The 17,416-nt window shown below is 34.7% G+C and overlaps 1 protein-coding gene across 1 annotated transcript in view; it reads left to right on the top strand.

Moving 5' to 3' along the window:
• MnM (myomesin and myosin binding protein) overlaps positions 1-17,416 on the top strand; it is a 227,392-nt gene that overhangs the window by 155,308 nt on the left and 54,668 nt on the right. The window contains exon 8 of the mRNA XM_081743875.1: positions 2,976-3,103. Within this exon, the coding sequence (XP_081600001.1) occupies positions 2,976-3,103 (128 nt within the window). The remainder of the gene's footprint in view (positions 1-2,975; positions 3,104-17,416) is intronic.

Genomic DNA, 17,416 nt, shown 5'->3' with positions numbered 1-17,416 from the left:
TTTTAAAATCTTTCAATGATGCTGCAACGTATTAGCTCAGAATACGAAAATGATTCTTGGTTAAAAAAATAAAGAAAAGCACAACTATTTAGTTAAATCATGATGTATTTTGTAATGCATGTTCTTAGAGTGAAAATTATAGAAATATAAACTGAATTATTATACAATAAAACTGAACAGAGCGCCAGGATGACTCAGTGTTAGATAGGTATTTGCTGACGTGTAAAAGTAATCATTTGATATTACATGGATCCATGTAAATAATGTTGTAAACAAACAAACAAGAAAAGAGTACTTAAATCTGCCGTTTCCGTTTTTAATAGAGGGAGTGATAAAAGTTGACATGGAATACATGTATAATTTTAGTATGTCAAAAATTTTTAAAGAAAAATTTATCTCTATTTACTACCGGTATTGCCCTCGATCAATCAACATTGAAACCGGAAATAATAGATTTCTACCTACTTTATTGGACTAGAGAAATAAGGGCAGAGATTTAACGTATTCTTAGGATTCTAAATAGTCTACGTTTGAAACATTTCTTGCTACCTCTGCTTTTGTTCTATGAAAGTTAAAGTGATAGATTGCTAATACTTACAGTTTTATCATTTTGTCTCTATGTGAATGTAATTTTGAAGAATGGACATTTTAAATCCACCAATATAAAGGTAATTGAAGAGATGAAATCTTATCTTTTAACGTACAGCCTATATAAAAAATCAAATATTGCTGTATATATGAAAAAAAAGTGAAAAATAAAATGTATATAAGATTGTACAGTTATCCTGTATCACATAGTGTCTGATGAAGCCAAAGAGTTAGTGGGCGAAACTGTAACACGTGTTGAATTTTAATGAAAAAAATATAGTTTTTCTCAGCAAATAATTAGTTTATATTTAAATATTGCTATATTTACAGCCCTTGGCTTATGCAATTCCAATACTAAAATCTATTATACTCTACGACAAAACATTTTGTTTTCAACAATGGAGAATTATTTATATTTTTTTCAATGTAGCTTATCTGAATTATACTATACCTGACGTAAGAAAATAATGTGATTTATTGAAGGAATCGTACATAAAAGAGAGCAATTTATTATAATAAAATATTGAGTCTATTCACTTATTTTATGTTTATAAATCTTTTAAACATTTAAAGAAATCCAACTTTTATCTTGAATGGCTTATTAGATGCAGAATTTTTTCCCTCGTAATCTAAAACATGTGATGCTGAGACGTAATAATTGAGGAATTTGATGCAATAAGGGCGTAACTCTGAAACATGTATTTGGAGAAAAGCGATGTTGACAATTTAAGTAGTGTTCTTATATATATATATATATATATATATATATATATATATATATATATATATATATATATATATATAACAATGTGATATGCAGCATTTTATTCCGTTATTGAATTGAAGTGTTATCAGGAGGCTAAACAAGCATGGTAAAAGCCACAAATGCGTTTGATACAAAAAGGGCGTAAACTCGCGTACGCCCTTATTACATCAAATTCCTCAATTGACTGAATTCTGAATTAGGAGCGCATGTACATAGTTAAGGAATATTCTTTGTTTCTTTGACATAAAACATTTGTAAAACCTTTGTTTTCATTAATATCAAAATTCACTGTAAAATTTATCTGACTTGTTGCAGCTCTGCATTTATTTTGTCATATATGAAAATCACATACTACCAGGGCCGGATTTAGAGGGGTTCCACCGGAGCACGTGCACACCCCCTCCGTTCTGAATATACACTATCTAAAGTGAGAAACTGGCAGTGGAAATAGCAATACTTTCCTAAAATTTTATGTCATGTTTCCGTTTCGGATTTAAAAGAAAGCGGTTTTTCTAAACACAATAGTTTAAGTCAGTTCCTCATACACATCACAGATGCCTAAAGGCATTTAAAAAAGTTAAATTTGATTCAAATGTACTGATAGTTATTGGTGCACTCTTCTCAGAAAATCCTGGATCCGGTCCTGCATACCACCCCATTCTGATTGTCAACCAGATGCTTGTACCTGTCATGGATTTCCAGTTCATGGTCAATTGCAAGATGAAGTACTTGAAGAAATGTCTCGTTTTAATTAGTTGAGGGAGACGTACTTAAAAATATAACCCGATATCAATTTATATCCCATTAATACTACTTTCTTCTATATGTTCTCTTACTTTTAAACTATTATAAATCTTCAATAATTTGGGAATAGTGTTGAACACATATATAATAAATTAGAATTACGAAAAACTACATGTCCTATTACACAACTTAGTCACGTGAAACTAAAATAGTTAGATCATAATGTTTTCGATGGAGTGTCATATATTTCCATTGTTTTACTTGCAATGAGTTCTCATCCAACCAGACCATGCAACATAAATATTTGAAAGAACTATAAATATTCATGTAAAACTGGGAAAAGTGTCACATGTGATAAATAAATGTGACTTAGCTGTAACAGCATATCCTCTTATAGTACTATCTAGCAAACGTCACACAGCTAATCAGATACAAGGGAAGTACAGTTCTAAAGTAGATCGTTAACATTTACGACAGTCTTCTAGTTTATAGAATCCACCAATATGACTGCAAACCTATTATTATCTAATTCATTAAAACAAATAATTCAAAATCTTAAAATTAACTTTCCTTCGATAAAAATGAATGTTCATTTCTGCGTCCCATACGAAAAAGTGTAGCAAACTACCTTCTTTCTAGCGACTCACAATAAAGAAACGTCACTTACCGCAAGTACGAATTCAGCCAGTTGCCTGGGCTCATAGTAGGAATTGTGACAACTATTACTTGTGACGTTTTGCTCCCCTCTAACATAACATAATTAATATATCAACAACAAAGAAACATAGAAAAAAATATACACATTTTAATGCCAGGAAACGTAACGATTGATTATGATAAGCAAATGAAAGAAACCCCTTTCTGTTTTATTTTACAGATCGTCCTCAGCCTCCAAGTAAGGTCCGTGTTTTGGATGTGAATGGTCGAAATGTTGTTATTGAATGGTCACCTCCTGAAGACGATGGAGGTTGTAAAATTGGTAGCTACGTAATCGAATACTACAGGGTAAGTTTTTAATAAGAAATAAAACAATTTTCTATCTGTTTGGACATTTTAAATGCAAGTAATGTTACTCCAATATTGACATTTTCCAGGAGAGAACTTTGAACTTGAAAATCTCATGAAATCGCATAATGAGGATGTTATTCACTATCAGCATTAGGAAAGAAACTTCATAATTACGTTTTTGGTTGCAGCAATAAAATAAATATCACTTTTTCACGAAATATTGAAGTTCCCTCCTAAAAGAAAATCCGTTGAAGTTACAGTACTTGGCATCCAGACGTTTCATTAATTACTCTCTTTGAAATATAAGCAAATTTGATGGTTAATTTCAATTTTTTTTGGTAGAAATTTCGAATTTTATATATTCAAATAACTGTTTCAGAAATGTTCAAGTACCGGTACCTGTTCCAAAAATGCTTATAATGTTACTGCAAGTGACAGTTAGCTTAGTTACAAGAAATATTTTGCTTAGCTGACTGGAAAAGAATATTTATGCATTCTCAAAATTATAAAGTGGTTTGAATGATTTTCATTTATTTCGTACTATAAATGTAACGCTTTTCTCAGGATTAGGACTACGGATTAGATTCTGGACTTTCATCTGCTACGGCCATGTTAGCCCGTAAAGTATGACAGATGACGTCCCTCGGCGATAACACTACCCAGGGATTTGGGGAGGAAGAAAGAAATGGAGAAGGAAGGAAGCGGTCTACGACCATTATGTTAGGTACTATCCCGGCATTTGCGTGGTGTGAATAAGGAAAAACCCAGTAAACCCAACTCAAGATGGCTGAACTGGAAAAACGTTTATATTTTTTCGACGGAATGTCCCCACCGGAAATCGAACCCGAGACCGATAGTATTCGTGATTACACAACGCGGAGAGGCCAAACGTTCGCCTGTTATTACGACCTTAATTCATGCATTACAAGTAGTAAATGCCTGACTTAATAGAACTCGAGTCTGATTGGCTGAGGGACGTCACGTGAGCGCTATATGTAGTATGATATATTTTAAGACGGCCTCCTCTAAATTTTGGTAAAGGCATCTTATCCACCCGCTAATTTCGTGACGAGTGCATAGGACTACCCACTTAAATAAAGGAAATCAATACAAACTACATAGTTTGGCATGGTAGTATGGGACCATGGTTGTTCTCCTTTATGAAGAAAGAATTGACAAATATTAAAATTTGGAATGCTTTTGACCTAATTTATCCTCTTTGATGCGGCTTACTTACATTATTTTTTACGGATGTGCACAGATGTTTATTTTCTTTCATAAGACATAGGCACATTGACACATCCGTCTTAAATTTTGGGGCATTTGCCCATCTTTAAATTCTCTAATTGCCAAAAGGAAATATTGGTAAATGTTCTTTAGGACTCGAATGTGTATTGCTGTAAATTTATTTGACTCTGTTCATTCCTTTTCTATGGGTAAAAAAGTGCCCAAAATACCCTTAATCAATATGTATTACTATGTGTTAGGTTATCCCGAAACCAAAAAGTCCACACATGGCGAATGCGACCAGGCGTGTCCACGGGTTTCGGATAGCGGAAAGACCCTCAGATTTGAGGGTTAGCTGAGAATAACTTGACGAACAATCGCGGACAATGTGGATAAGAGAGGAAACCCTGACAGAAAATCCTGGTCCTCCGGGTGAGGCATTGAGAGTAAGGCTTACAACCTTATCTCGTAAAAAGGAGGTCATTGCGGATACCCTCGGAATTGGATTGGAAATTTAGAATCAGAACGACAAAGGAAGAGGATAATGAGAGGGAAAAGTGATATAATATTAGCCGCATGGAACATTAAAATCTTAACCAAACCAGGTTAACTAAAAATAATAAGAGAAAAGCTGCACAAATACAGAGTGAACATTACTGCATTACTGGAAGTACGATGGCAAGGAAATAGAACAATTAGAATAGGAAACCATATAGTGATGTACAGTGGTGGAAGCACGAACACTAAAGACATAGAGTTGTTGTTGCAAAAATTGCTACAGTAACAAGTAATGGAAATTCTCATCTATCAACGAAAGGATGTGTGGAATAAGTGTTTTTTTTTTTCAATTTCACAATATTCAGTGTGTAGGGGTGAGAGGGGACATTGGTACACGGGGCACATAGGTACAAGATAGATATTTTTCCACTGTGAAAAGGTAAATGGACAACAGTTTGGTGTTGACAACATTGATGACAAACGAACGTCGTGAGGCACAGTTGATGGACGGTCACAACGTTCTTTTCACTGTATAAAAAAAAAACCTTGATTTCTTAAAGCAAAAGTAAGTTTTCATCTATGTCTTTGTAAGCTTATATTTGTAATAAGCACTGGATTTTTGATACCTTGTGTATGTTGCGTGAAAGTGTAATTCTTTATAAAATAATTTCATTTATGTTCAATTGCCCTGCGTGGAGTAATTTTTTAGTTATAGGAATTAATGATCCTGAAGTTCGGTTGGGGCACATTAGTACACATGCATGTGGGGTGGATTGGTACGGACCAATATGACCCCACTGCTCTGTACCAATCTACCGCTTCCATTTGTAACTATAAGGGTAGACTACTCTTTGTGCATTTCCCATGTATCACAGTTTTCATTGTGATTAACATCAAGAAGAAAAAGTTACTAATAATATAGACTATCTCTTGTGTGATAGCTTGATTCCATAATCAAAACATTAAAAAAAAATAAAAATAAATTAACCAAAATAATATGGTAAACTTTCCTATTATTATATTTCCGACCTTCCGGAAGTATAGGTATAGCCGATATACAAAAACTTTCGAACGGAATATTGTTTAACCATTTAGGAGCATGATAGCAAAAATGTGAAGATTCTTCGCCCCCCCCCCCAGGTCATAACATGCGAGTGATTTTAATAGGAACGTTTAACAAAATCAACCTCAAATATATATTTTACATGGACGCTAAAAGCCAGCGTATAGTAAGCGTCATATTTATTCGAATTTCAGTTGAGTTGATTTTGAGTTTAACGTCCCGTTCAGCAGCGAGGCTATATGAGACGTGGACCTACTGATTAACGTGGACTCCGAACCACTTGAGCTCCCGCCAGGAATCGAATCCGGGTCTCTCGCTTGAATTTCAGTAACCTATTTGAAAGTTATTAGGCGAAGTTCTTGAAACTTTAATATTATAAAGGTAACCAAGAAAGTTCTGTCGCTTTTTGTGGAGGTCTGTGTTCAATTGGCCCTCACCCCGTGAGTTGAATGCGAATGGAGATAAGGCGAAGGTCAGTTGTTGGTGTGGATATAACAACATACTACCTGATAGTGGCAGTTCAGTTACACAGTGAACTTGCATAATGACAGAGTGAAAATGGGATCTCCACAGAGAGCTCTAAGGGTGAGTATGGTGTGCAAGTTCAAACTGGGGTCAAACGCAGCTGTAGCAAGGGGAAAGATATGCTAGGCTTTTGTTGAGGTGTCGTGACTACGCAGACAGTGCAGCGGCGGTTTAACAACTTTAAAGTCAGTGACGAAACATTGGAAGACGCACCACGTGTCGGAAGACCAACACATGTACAAAATGAAGTTTTGTAAGGAACTGAGACTACAATTCAATGTGAGTGAACCGTTCGGGAGCATCTCCATCAACTTGGGAAGCACTACAAGTTGGGTCGATGGGTTTCACATGATTGTATCCGGGCCAGAAGGCAACGAGAGCAGATACCCATTTCTTTGGTGTCTTGTCTGAGGAAGGAGTCATTTCTGGACAGGGTGTTGCCATATTATGAGAAGCGGGTCCTGTACGAAGCTCCGCGGCGCCGTCATAATTGGTTAGCATTCCATAAACCGGTTTCAAAACAGCCGAAACCAGCACTGCACCAAAAGAAGGTCCTCCTCTGTGTTTGGTGGAATGCTTGTGGCATTGTGCATCGGGACTGCTACCAGCTTGTCAGAGCATTAATACAACTGTGTACTATCTGCAGTTGAGCCGTGTTCAAGAACAAGAAGCCAGTACCAATCTGCCCCCACATGGAGAAGATTGGTACAGATTGTAGACCTTTCGTAAAATGTAATTTACTCCAGGTAGGACATCAGTAGAAACAATATTGCTCAATGTAAATGTAGCTAAAGAATCACAGTTTCAGTGGGAAAAAATTATGTTTCTCAAACTGACGATATCTTCTAAAATCTCGGGTAAGTAAAAATCGTACCAATGTTTCCCCTCTCCCCTATGCGCCAACAGAAGAGGCAATACGGACGAAAAACAATATTTTTACACTAAATTAGAAGAAGAAATAAGCAAAGTGTAAAGGCATGGTGTTAACATAATATTAGGTGACCTAAATGCACAGGTAGGGAAAGAAAAGATCTACAGAAGTACGATAGGAAAGAAAAGTCTACACGATAACAGCAATCATAATGGACTGAGATTAATAGACTTTGCCAGTTACAGGAACATAACCATAAAAAATATTTGGAAACCTAGGAAGAATATACAGAAAGAAACACGGATTTCTCCAGATGGAAACACAAAGAGCAAAACAGACCACACTATACCAGATAAACAACATTCATCAGACATGATGAAAGTAAACATCTGTAGAAGAGTAAGTGGGGATACGGATCATTATCTAATTAGGGCTACATACAAACAAACAATAAATACAATGAAAACAAAAAAGGAGAAAGATGCGATATAGAAGGAATGAAAGATAAAGAATAGCTTGATAAATACAAGAGAAAGTTAGAGGAGAAGCTGGATATGGAAAGGGAGGAGAGGAAAGAAAATATCTTAGATACGGGGGAAGGAAACGGAATGATCTCGCGACGAAGAATATGACACAACTATAGGATAAAGAAACGAAGCAAGGAATAGAATGATATAGAGACAAATAGTTAACGACATGACAAACAGTTAACGAATACATGAAGAAAATAAGAATAGCAAACAAAATATGTAAGAGGAAGAAGAGAGAATATGAGAAGAAAAGGATAGAAAATGATAGAGAAAAAGGAAATCAGAAACTATCATGGACGAACAGTTGAAATGAAGAAAAGATTCTAGCCAAGACCAGTATTCTATAAAGATACCGGAACCTAATAGGAGAAAAAAAGAAGGTATTAGAGAGATGGAAAGAACACTTCTACAAACTATTAAATGAAAAAGAATAAATAAAAGAAAAGGAAGAAAAGTAAAGATGAAACACCTCAAGAGAACTTATAAGAATTTACTTTATCTAAGCTACAAGCCAAGCGGTAAAGCTACGACTTTTAAACAACCACAGATATTTCAGTTTTGTTTTGTGTACTGTAGTTTATTTAACGACGATTTCATATTCTTATACGTCTTTTTCATATCACCTGCATTGATTGCACGCCATTGCCACTACACTATTTTCAAGCAGTCTATAAACAATTCCCATTCATGTGACCGGTGTTCATGTCCAAGAGCCTTCAGAACTGCAATAACATTATTACAAAACACAATATCCATGTATCTTTGTGTAATAAATTCCGACCTTTGAGCCTTGAACCTAAAACTTCAACTTGTTATGACAACTGTAAATCTCAAACGAGATCATTGAGATCTGCTTGAGTTAGTAAGAAGTCAATCCATACGAAGTGGTAAAGAGGAGGTTGCTCTACCACCTCAGAAAATTATAGAAATTGGAGTGTGGTAAATCTCGTGTATGAGAAGGTCAATAGCACCATTCACGTTGTCGTATGTACAAGTGCTCCTGAATGTTGGCCATCTTTGTTGTCGGTGGAGTGCCATTTTATGCATTTGCAAGAGTGTACGAAAACTACAGTTGCTCAGGACGTACTAATCAGACAAACACGAAACAAAAACGAATGTTTACAAAAGACACTGAGATACACGTAGAATATAAACTTTTCCTTCTAAATATATATAGAGGGTTGCAAACCAATACATGAAATCACCAGAAAAAGGACAAAAAAATTACATTTTTAAAGAGGCTGTATTTTGGAAGTACGAAGTTTCTAAGTCTTGGGCTGAATACTATTACTCGTATAGAGTCTGCAGAAATATCTACATCTATGATACTATTTGTGCCGTAGATTAAAGAGGGTCCGAAATTGGGAGTTTGTAATTTTGCTGACATTTTTGGGGCGTAATATCTCAGGAGGGCAAATTGCTGAAAGTTGCTGCTTAGGCCACAAAGTAATTCTGAATGTTGTGTATGTTCTGAATAAACCGTTGCAAAAAAAAAAAAAGACTGATATTACACGGAGGAAAAAATGAGGACGTGGTAAAAACGCGAAGAAAGCACGTGTGTGACGACGGTATTCAGAGTTAGTTATTACTGACTGAGCAACAAACCAGTACAAAATCAGGTACGTATAATGTTTCCTTTGTACACATTGCTGCCTAACGATGCTGTGAAAGAAGCCGTGATATTTCTTCACACAATTGCACGGAAATGGTATGAGAACGGCCTGTGACTGTTGTCAGTTCCAGTGAAGAAAACCTGCGAAGTACATTCGTCAGAGGAACTGAAGCAGTGTCACTGTCCTTTTCCTGAAATTATGTTCTTGGTCCTGGTGGATGATAAACACTACATGCACATCCCTGTTCACTGTACTGATATGAACTTCTGCAATCCACCATTAGTCACTATAGATACAAGCAATGCTCTCCTTGCACCTCAGTATTAGTGGCACGCATTTCGCAACATTTTTCAAGTCCTGAAATTCGTCACTTCCCTTTGATTTTTAACCTGGACTTCCTGAATGCAACCCAATGCTCTACCAATAGAGCTACCGGAGCTCGGAATATACGCATCTACATATCTATCAATGATAGGTAACGCAACCTTGTGAACCCATTAACTTCCGTAACTGGGATTGGATTTCAATGACACTTGGCTGATACATTGTTTGCCTTAATACCGCGGTCCAGTTCGACGATGGGTGTCGTAGGTGCAAGGGTGGAGCTAACCCCCTATCCCATATAGACGTGGCAATGACGTGAAGCTGGAAAGAGGGAACACATGCTACTCGCAAGCTTTTGAACAACTGAAAACAAAAGTAGGCAGAACTAATTGCTGAAACATGCTGAACCATCCGAGGTCTAGGTTGAAATATATGCAAACATTTGTTTTTTTTGTTGGGCTACGAGCACCGTCGCATACGTGCTTTCTTCGCATTTTTACCATGTCCCCACATTTTTCTTCATGTAATATCAGTCCTTTTTTTGTTTGCAATCGTTTATTCACATACAGAATTACTTTGTGTTCTAAGCACCGATTTTTAGCACTTTGCCCTCCTGAAATATTACGCTTCAAAAATGCCAGCAAAATTACAAGTTCCCAATTTCGGAGCCCCATAAATCTACGGCACCAGTAGTATCATAGCTGTGGATATTTCTGCAGATGTTTACATGCAATGATATTCAGCATAAAACCTATGAACCCCCATTTCATGCGATTCCAACATACAGTCCCTTGAAAAGAGCAATTTTCTTTACTCTTTCTAGTGATTTCATGTATTGGTTTGCAACTCTGCATATTTGTTTTGGAGCAAGAATATATATTCTCCGTGTACCTCAATGTCTCCTGTAAACATTTGTTTTTGTTTCGTGTTCGTCTGATTAGTACGTCCTGAGCAACTGTAGTTTTCGAATACTCTTGTAAATACATAAAATGAAACACCACCACCAACAAAAGATGCCCGCCATTCAGGAACACTTGTACATACGCAAACGTGACTGGTGTTGTTGACCTTCTCATATACAAGGTTCATCACACTCACCTTTCTCTCATTTTCGGAGATGGTCGAGCAACAACTTTCACCATCTTTGGACCAATTCAGATGGATTGATCCTACGTAAGATTCTGATAAAGAAGTGTATAATGTAGGATCAATTGTATTTTGCCGTTTTTCCACAGTATGCACTGTGTCGGGGTCAGTCATGAACTATGTTCACGATATCTGGAGACTTTGACAGAGGATACTCGTCAGTATGTAAATGAAAATGAAACCGTTAAGGTTTACGTCCCACAGTTGTACAGTGTAGGCTAAAGGAGATTGTGATGGTTAGAGATGAATGAAATGGTGGAATGAAGACAGTGAGAGAAAATGGAAGAACTCCTCAAAAGCTCATGCACGCGGTGTTTGTGTACCACAAAGTCCACTTGGCGCGTGCTGGGATCGAAACAGGGACGCCATGCACCAGAAGTAAACGCTTTACCATTGATCATCACTTTGTAATACAGTCCATATTGCATATGGCTGATTTGGATATGTAACAGTATGTGTACTTTGTATGTAATTCCTTTTATGTTTGTTAAACAAAAGTAACAATCACAGTAATGGTCTTTTTGTTCCCTCCAGATAATGAGAATTGCGAAAGATATATGTGTATGTCATTTTTCCATCCTGTGAGAAGCCACACACTCACTAGATTTACAGCCAAAGCAAAGCTCGTAACACTTTTTAGAAGTGGGGTAAAATTTCGCCTCAGAGATTTAAAGGTTAGTTCATCACAAATGTAGTAGAAATTGTTCAGATGATTCAAACACTTTCTTAGCATTATGCATTTTTTTAAACACAAGAACAAAAGACACTCCACTTACACCGAAATAAAACCTAACGGGCTCAGTTAGTGATCAACACAGGCTATCTGCTAAACTCGTCTCTTTTTGATCTACACTTACAAATTTCAAACTTACAAGTAATAAATAATAATAATAATAATAATAATAATAATAATAAATAATAATAATAATAATATAATTCGTCATCAGTTTACACATTTTTACTGTACAGCAGGAACATATTCGTGAAATTGAATACCTATATTTCATGTGTGTTCCATAAGCTATCTAATTATAATTTTGTTGCCGGTTCCTAAGGTATTGCAAAGGTTGGAGGAATTGCACAATTGAAAATATACAATTTTCACAATATTTTACCGAAATTCGATTACTTCCACCTTCCTATGGGTTAGATGCTAACAAAATTTATACCAGATTAAACAGTTATTCTTCCACAATAATCTGGCATCTTAAAATTCATCTACGTTCTTAAACAGCAATGCTATGCCACTGAAAACACATGCCTGTTTCAAGAAAATAAACCCACGTATAAGGGTGATTATCAACTGAAAACCTTGCTTGATGGAAATATTCTGACTACATTTCTGAATTGACTACATCAGGTTCAGCATTTACTTATTCTGTGAAAAATATCATGTTTACTCTAATTTCTATATTTTTGATCTCAAATTTTCCCTTTTATCCCAATGTAGTTGCATTATTTGCTATATTCCATAGATCTATGTAAAAATATCATCATTTGATGTACTTCTAATAAATGAAATTTTTAATCCAGCTCTTCATGAGAAATTTGCTTAATAACTTAAAATTCACATAAATATTTTAATGAAACGTTAACTATATGGTCTTTACCATTTAATGTATCTTGAACGTGCATAAATCCTGATTGTTTTAAAAGGATCCCCCTATATAAATTTTAAACCACCAGTAGCTTATACTGAAAAAAATTCGTTACCCGGACATCAGTATATTGTAAGAATATACGGAATCTTTAAGTTTACTAAGGAAATCTATACGGAGCACACGTTATCAATACGCTACATACGCACTGCCCTTAGATGTTACATCATGCCGTTACAGGATCTCTGACATCTAACAGTTTTCCGTATATTACATATGTCAGCTATGTGTTACATACGCCCATCTGTATGTGAGATCCTGACCGCCTATATACAGTTCTATCGTTAGTACGGAAAGTACATTTTCTTCGAAGACTAGTACGGAAAGTACATATCAAATATACTTTTTCAGTTATACGTCTGCTGTACGTTAAGTCCAAAAACTACAAGGATTTACACATGTAACCTACGTCTTTGCGTATGCCACACACATTTCTTTTTTTCAGTGAATGCTGATAAACTTCAGTAGTATGTATAAGTGTTCCATGCACATAAATATCAATTCTGTAAAACAAATATTGATAGTAATTTCCAACAAGTCTTGTGTTTAATTTTCTATATAATGTTCCACCAACATCACCTGTAATTTCACATTTCATTCTAACATACGTTTTGATGACGGTGATGTTAACATATGACGTTAACAATGACGTTAACATATGATGACGGTGATTTAAAACACCTCTTTCTCTTTTTCAAAATCAATTTTTCTGTTTTGTGAACTTAAAATAATACGATGATTCTGGAGCTGTTGGAAACATTTCATATTTGTAGGATTGTATATGTTGCTTACTTCCATTTATATCAATTAAGAAAGAGTAATAATGCAATAAAAGTAAAGTAATAATACATTTTCTGAAATAAATTAATTATCAATTTCATCCATATCCTTACTAAAAAAAATTGAAGGTATCATGACTAATATCAAGGAATGATTGATAAGGATGGTTGTAAATAATATGATGTTTAAATTCGGAATTTGGTTTAAAACGAGCAATAATACAGGATTGTTTTTGCTATAATCATCATGCTTTAGAATTATTCCATCGAGTAAATCACAGTGAATTTAACAGTATGGAATTAATTAATTTTGGATTATATATATATATATATATATATATATATATATTAACAACCTTCCACCGTCGTGCCTATATAGCATGGGGATGAAATGTTAAATGACGGTCGAAGATCGCTGCTACTCACCATCTAGAATGAGTAGGTACAGGATGACGGAAAGAAACCACATTAATTAACTTTGATTTAAAACTTTGTATTTTCATTAAAGCTTGTGTATTATTGTGATTGATCGTCGACTGAATATAAACGCAAGATCACATATCTTTAAGCAGCTAGGAAGTTAACCACGATGAACTCGAACATAGCTGAGATACACGTACCTTTATACAACTGATGACTGGAACTGCTGTCGATGTTCTGGACGATCTCTATATTGCTGCCAATAGTCTAGAATGGTCGACTATTGTGTACCATTATCCACTATAATGGTCTGCTGAACTATTAGATCTCCTGATCTAATACTGGACTTAGAATCACAGAGAAGTAACTACTGTGACATGAGTAACTAAGTGAATACTCGATGTACGATGATCTCTTAGACTGAACTCTGAGACAAATGCTCTGATACTGGTCCTCTGAGACTGATCCCAATCTCTAAAAACTATAAGGTTTTATACGAAGATTCCAGACATCCTGGAATTCATTGTCGTCGACATTCTGTATATCTCAGCTATTGGTAAAACGTTGGTTTCACCCGAATTACATCGTGATCAAATTCTCAGACTTACAAATTTCTGCGAACTCAACGATTATATCACAGTCAAAGTGTGTCAATGTTACAATGTGACAATCTGATGACAATTCAAAAACATTACAAATACAAATTACAATATCTTACGAACTGACGACCAAGCGTCTAGCCGTATAACATTCATTACATACACACAACATTGATGTCAACACATAAACACACACACGTGTTTACGTTACGTGATAACATTTAGTTTCTTAACATTCAATTTATTAAATATACTTCCTTTACCAAAATAATATCTTTCTGAATAAAATCAATGACATGCCTCAACATGCCCCTCCTTCAAAATGAGAGAACTCCGTTCTCGACTCAATTTCTTCCCTGAAATTGATCGAAAAATAATTACATATATTACATAAAATAATCATATATATTCAACCATCACCCTGTATATATCTTTATATTTATTTTTCACATTTAAAGGAAATCATAAAAACATTATTTATTTACAATCCTTGGTTTCCTTTTTTTAAAAAAAAAACACTTTTCAAGAGTCCTCATAAAAATATGAGCTCCTGCCATCTATTGAGCTACATATATAACTACTTGAAGTTGTGTTGCATTTCCTGTGCTCGGAACTGCACATACATATATTTTCTCGCTCTCGTTCTTGGAAAGTTTCCACTGAAGTCAGTCGCAAAGTTCAACTCAGTGTTTATTGTCTCCGCATAGTTTCCACTAATATCAGTGACCATATAACTGATGCTTTCCATAAATATAATGCACTTCATTATACACTAGATATGTTGATATAAACCACTAATACACTAATCAACAACGTCTCTTGTCGTTGCCTGATTTTAGAACACAAAAATAAAATTTAAAAATATTATTCACTTCACTTATGGTAAGTTTGCTATCTATAGAGTTAGCAACTCTTGATGCACTTCCTTCCGCAAAATGTTATGTCAGCAACGTTTTTGACACTGATCTTGAAAAAACTTCCACGTCTTATCCTGTTTGCCGCGTTGCTTCGATGGATAAAGTTAACTTTGAATACGTGCTCCGCACTTTTCGTGAAAATTTCGGCAAAATGTTCACAGGACCACTACGTCGCATGGACGAATGTACAGTTTTTCGTGTTTCAAGTTTGTGACAAAATGTTTATCCGTTTTTTCCGCTTCAAAACCGGATAATTCGTGATTTGTGATACATCCCTCTTTGGTTTTGGTGCAGTGCATACCAACAATGTTCAAGTTACCTTGTGGTTCCTCTTTTTGCTTGAGATAGTGATCTGCATTTTGTGTTGTGCAAATAGTGTGCTTTTTAGTGTGGTTTTTATTTATTTCTGCATAGATTGGAAATAATCCACAGTTTTCTACATTACTAATATCGTCATACACCTTTTTATTCTCTACTCTTCCTTCCTGTTTTTTCTTTCTACTAAATCTACGTAATTTAATAATTAAATAAATAATAATTATAAATGTTGCTAGTACTAAGACTGTTAAAGACGTTAAAGCAATAGCAAGTACGGTAAACTTCTTTTCCATAATACCTGTAAATATAGATAACTAAGTATGAAATCGCGTTCTTATTTTTCTTAAAAACTAATATAACTATATCGCGGTCTATGACTCTCTTCTGAACAATATATTCATACTTTCAGCATAGGCCTAATATTAATGTTCATTAATCGTTCATTATTCTCTATAACATGCATAATCGATGCATATTCTAAATAATGAGTAGTGTTCTAATCGTTATGTAACCTATTCGGATACAAAAATGCTATCCTTGTTACATTTTCACTCGTTTGACGCTGTTATTGTCTTTTTTTTTAAAGTCGTAAAATCCTACATTTTCGTGCATATTTCAGCTCTTAAATACACTTTATTACTAGTTTTAACGTTATTTGTAGGTGCAATTATCTTTATTGATGTTCAATCTATCTTATTTTAACATTCCAACACTCTCTGTACTTAGAAATCATTCATAAAGCATCAAAAACAATCTAACTGAGCGACACTCATCCACAGTGGGAGTGGTTTCGTTACTAAGACGGCGGCCATCTTCTCGTAAGTCACGCCCCCTAGCAACGAATTCACTCTCGTCCACACGAGCTGCAAGCAACAGGCTTCCGTCGGCACACCGCAAGTAGTATGTTTTAGAAAACAGAAAACTACCAAACAGAGTACTGTATCCTCATGAATATCAAAGATATTCATAAACTGAATACAATAACTTCTTATTATACAAATAATCCATACGCCAATTGATCATTCGATAATAATAATAAATCAATAATTCTTCTCTCATTAAAAAAAACGTGAATTTAGAAAATGAATTTTGATAAAAATAATGTGTTTACATACAAGTTGATGATGATTATTGATATGATGCATTATGATTGTGTTCTATTTCCAACTATTTCTCATCTCTTATCTATGATTTTCCTACTTTTCTATTGAAACTATTTACTTCTTTTTAACGACTTTTTACACTTTTCGTACTTTTTTGTACTTTTAACGACTTCTTATTGTAGATTTGTAAGCTTACTTGAACTAGTTTATAACACTAGCATCTACTTTATCTATGATTTGTCTATTTATCTAGCTTTACTAATAGACAACTTTTTCTATTTTTCTTCTTTTCGCTTTTGTTTTCTCTAGCTTGAAGCTAATGATTTCACTAATATTCTGATGTTATTTAACTTAGCTATTATCTATTTACATGCTTTTATCTATGCTTACCTATGATGATCTATTATCTATGCTTATTTTCTATTGCTTCTTTTCTACCAAAACAAAGAGTTTTGCCGTATTAGTACTACGTAACCATTTTTTTTATTCAACGATTTAATCGTGTCACCGACTCAACTAGACCAATCCTAGTTTTATCTAGGATGACATAACCAAAGGCTTTTCAACTCACGACTACTTCATGCTGTAGGTAAGTATGTCTACATATTACCAATTGTTTTAAATGTTAATCCAATGTTCCTTTTCAGGTTTTATTGCAACTTAGATTTTTTTTTCAAATAAACTCCATTCTTCTTCATATCCAAAAATGTAAAACTTTT

This window comes from Thermobia domestica, chromosome 17 (genome assembly GCF_964235325.1).
Source record: "Thermobia domestica chromosome 17, izTheDome1.hap1.1, whole genome shotgun sequence".
Lineage (NCBI taxonomy): Eukaryota > Metazoa > Arthropoda > Insecta > Zygentoma > Lepismatidae > Thermobia > Thermobia domestica.
This window is presented reverse-complemented; position numbering and strand designations above follow the sequence as displayed.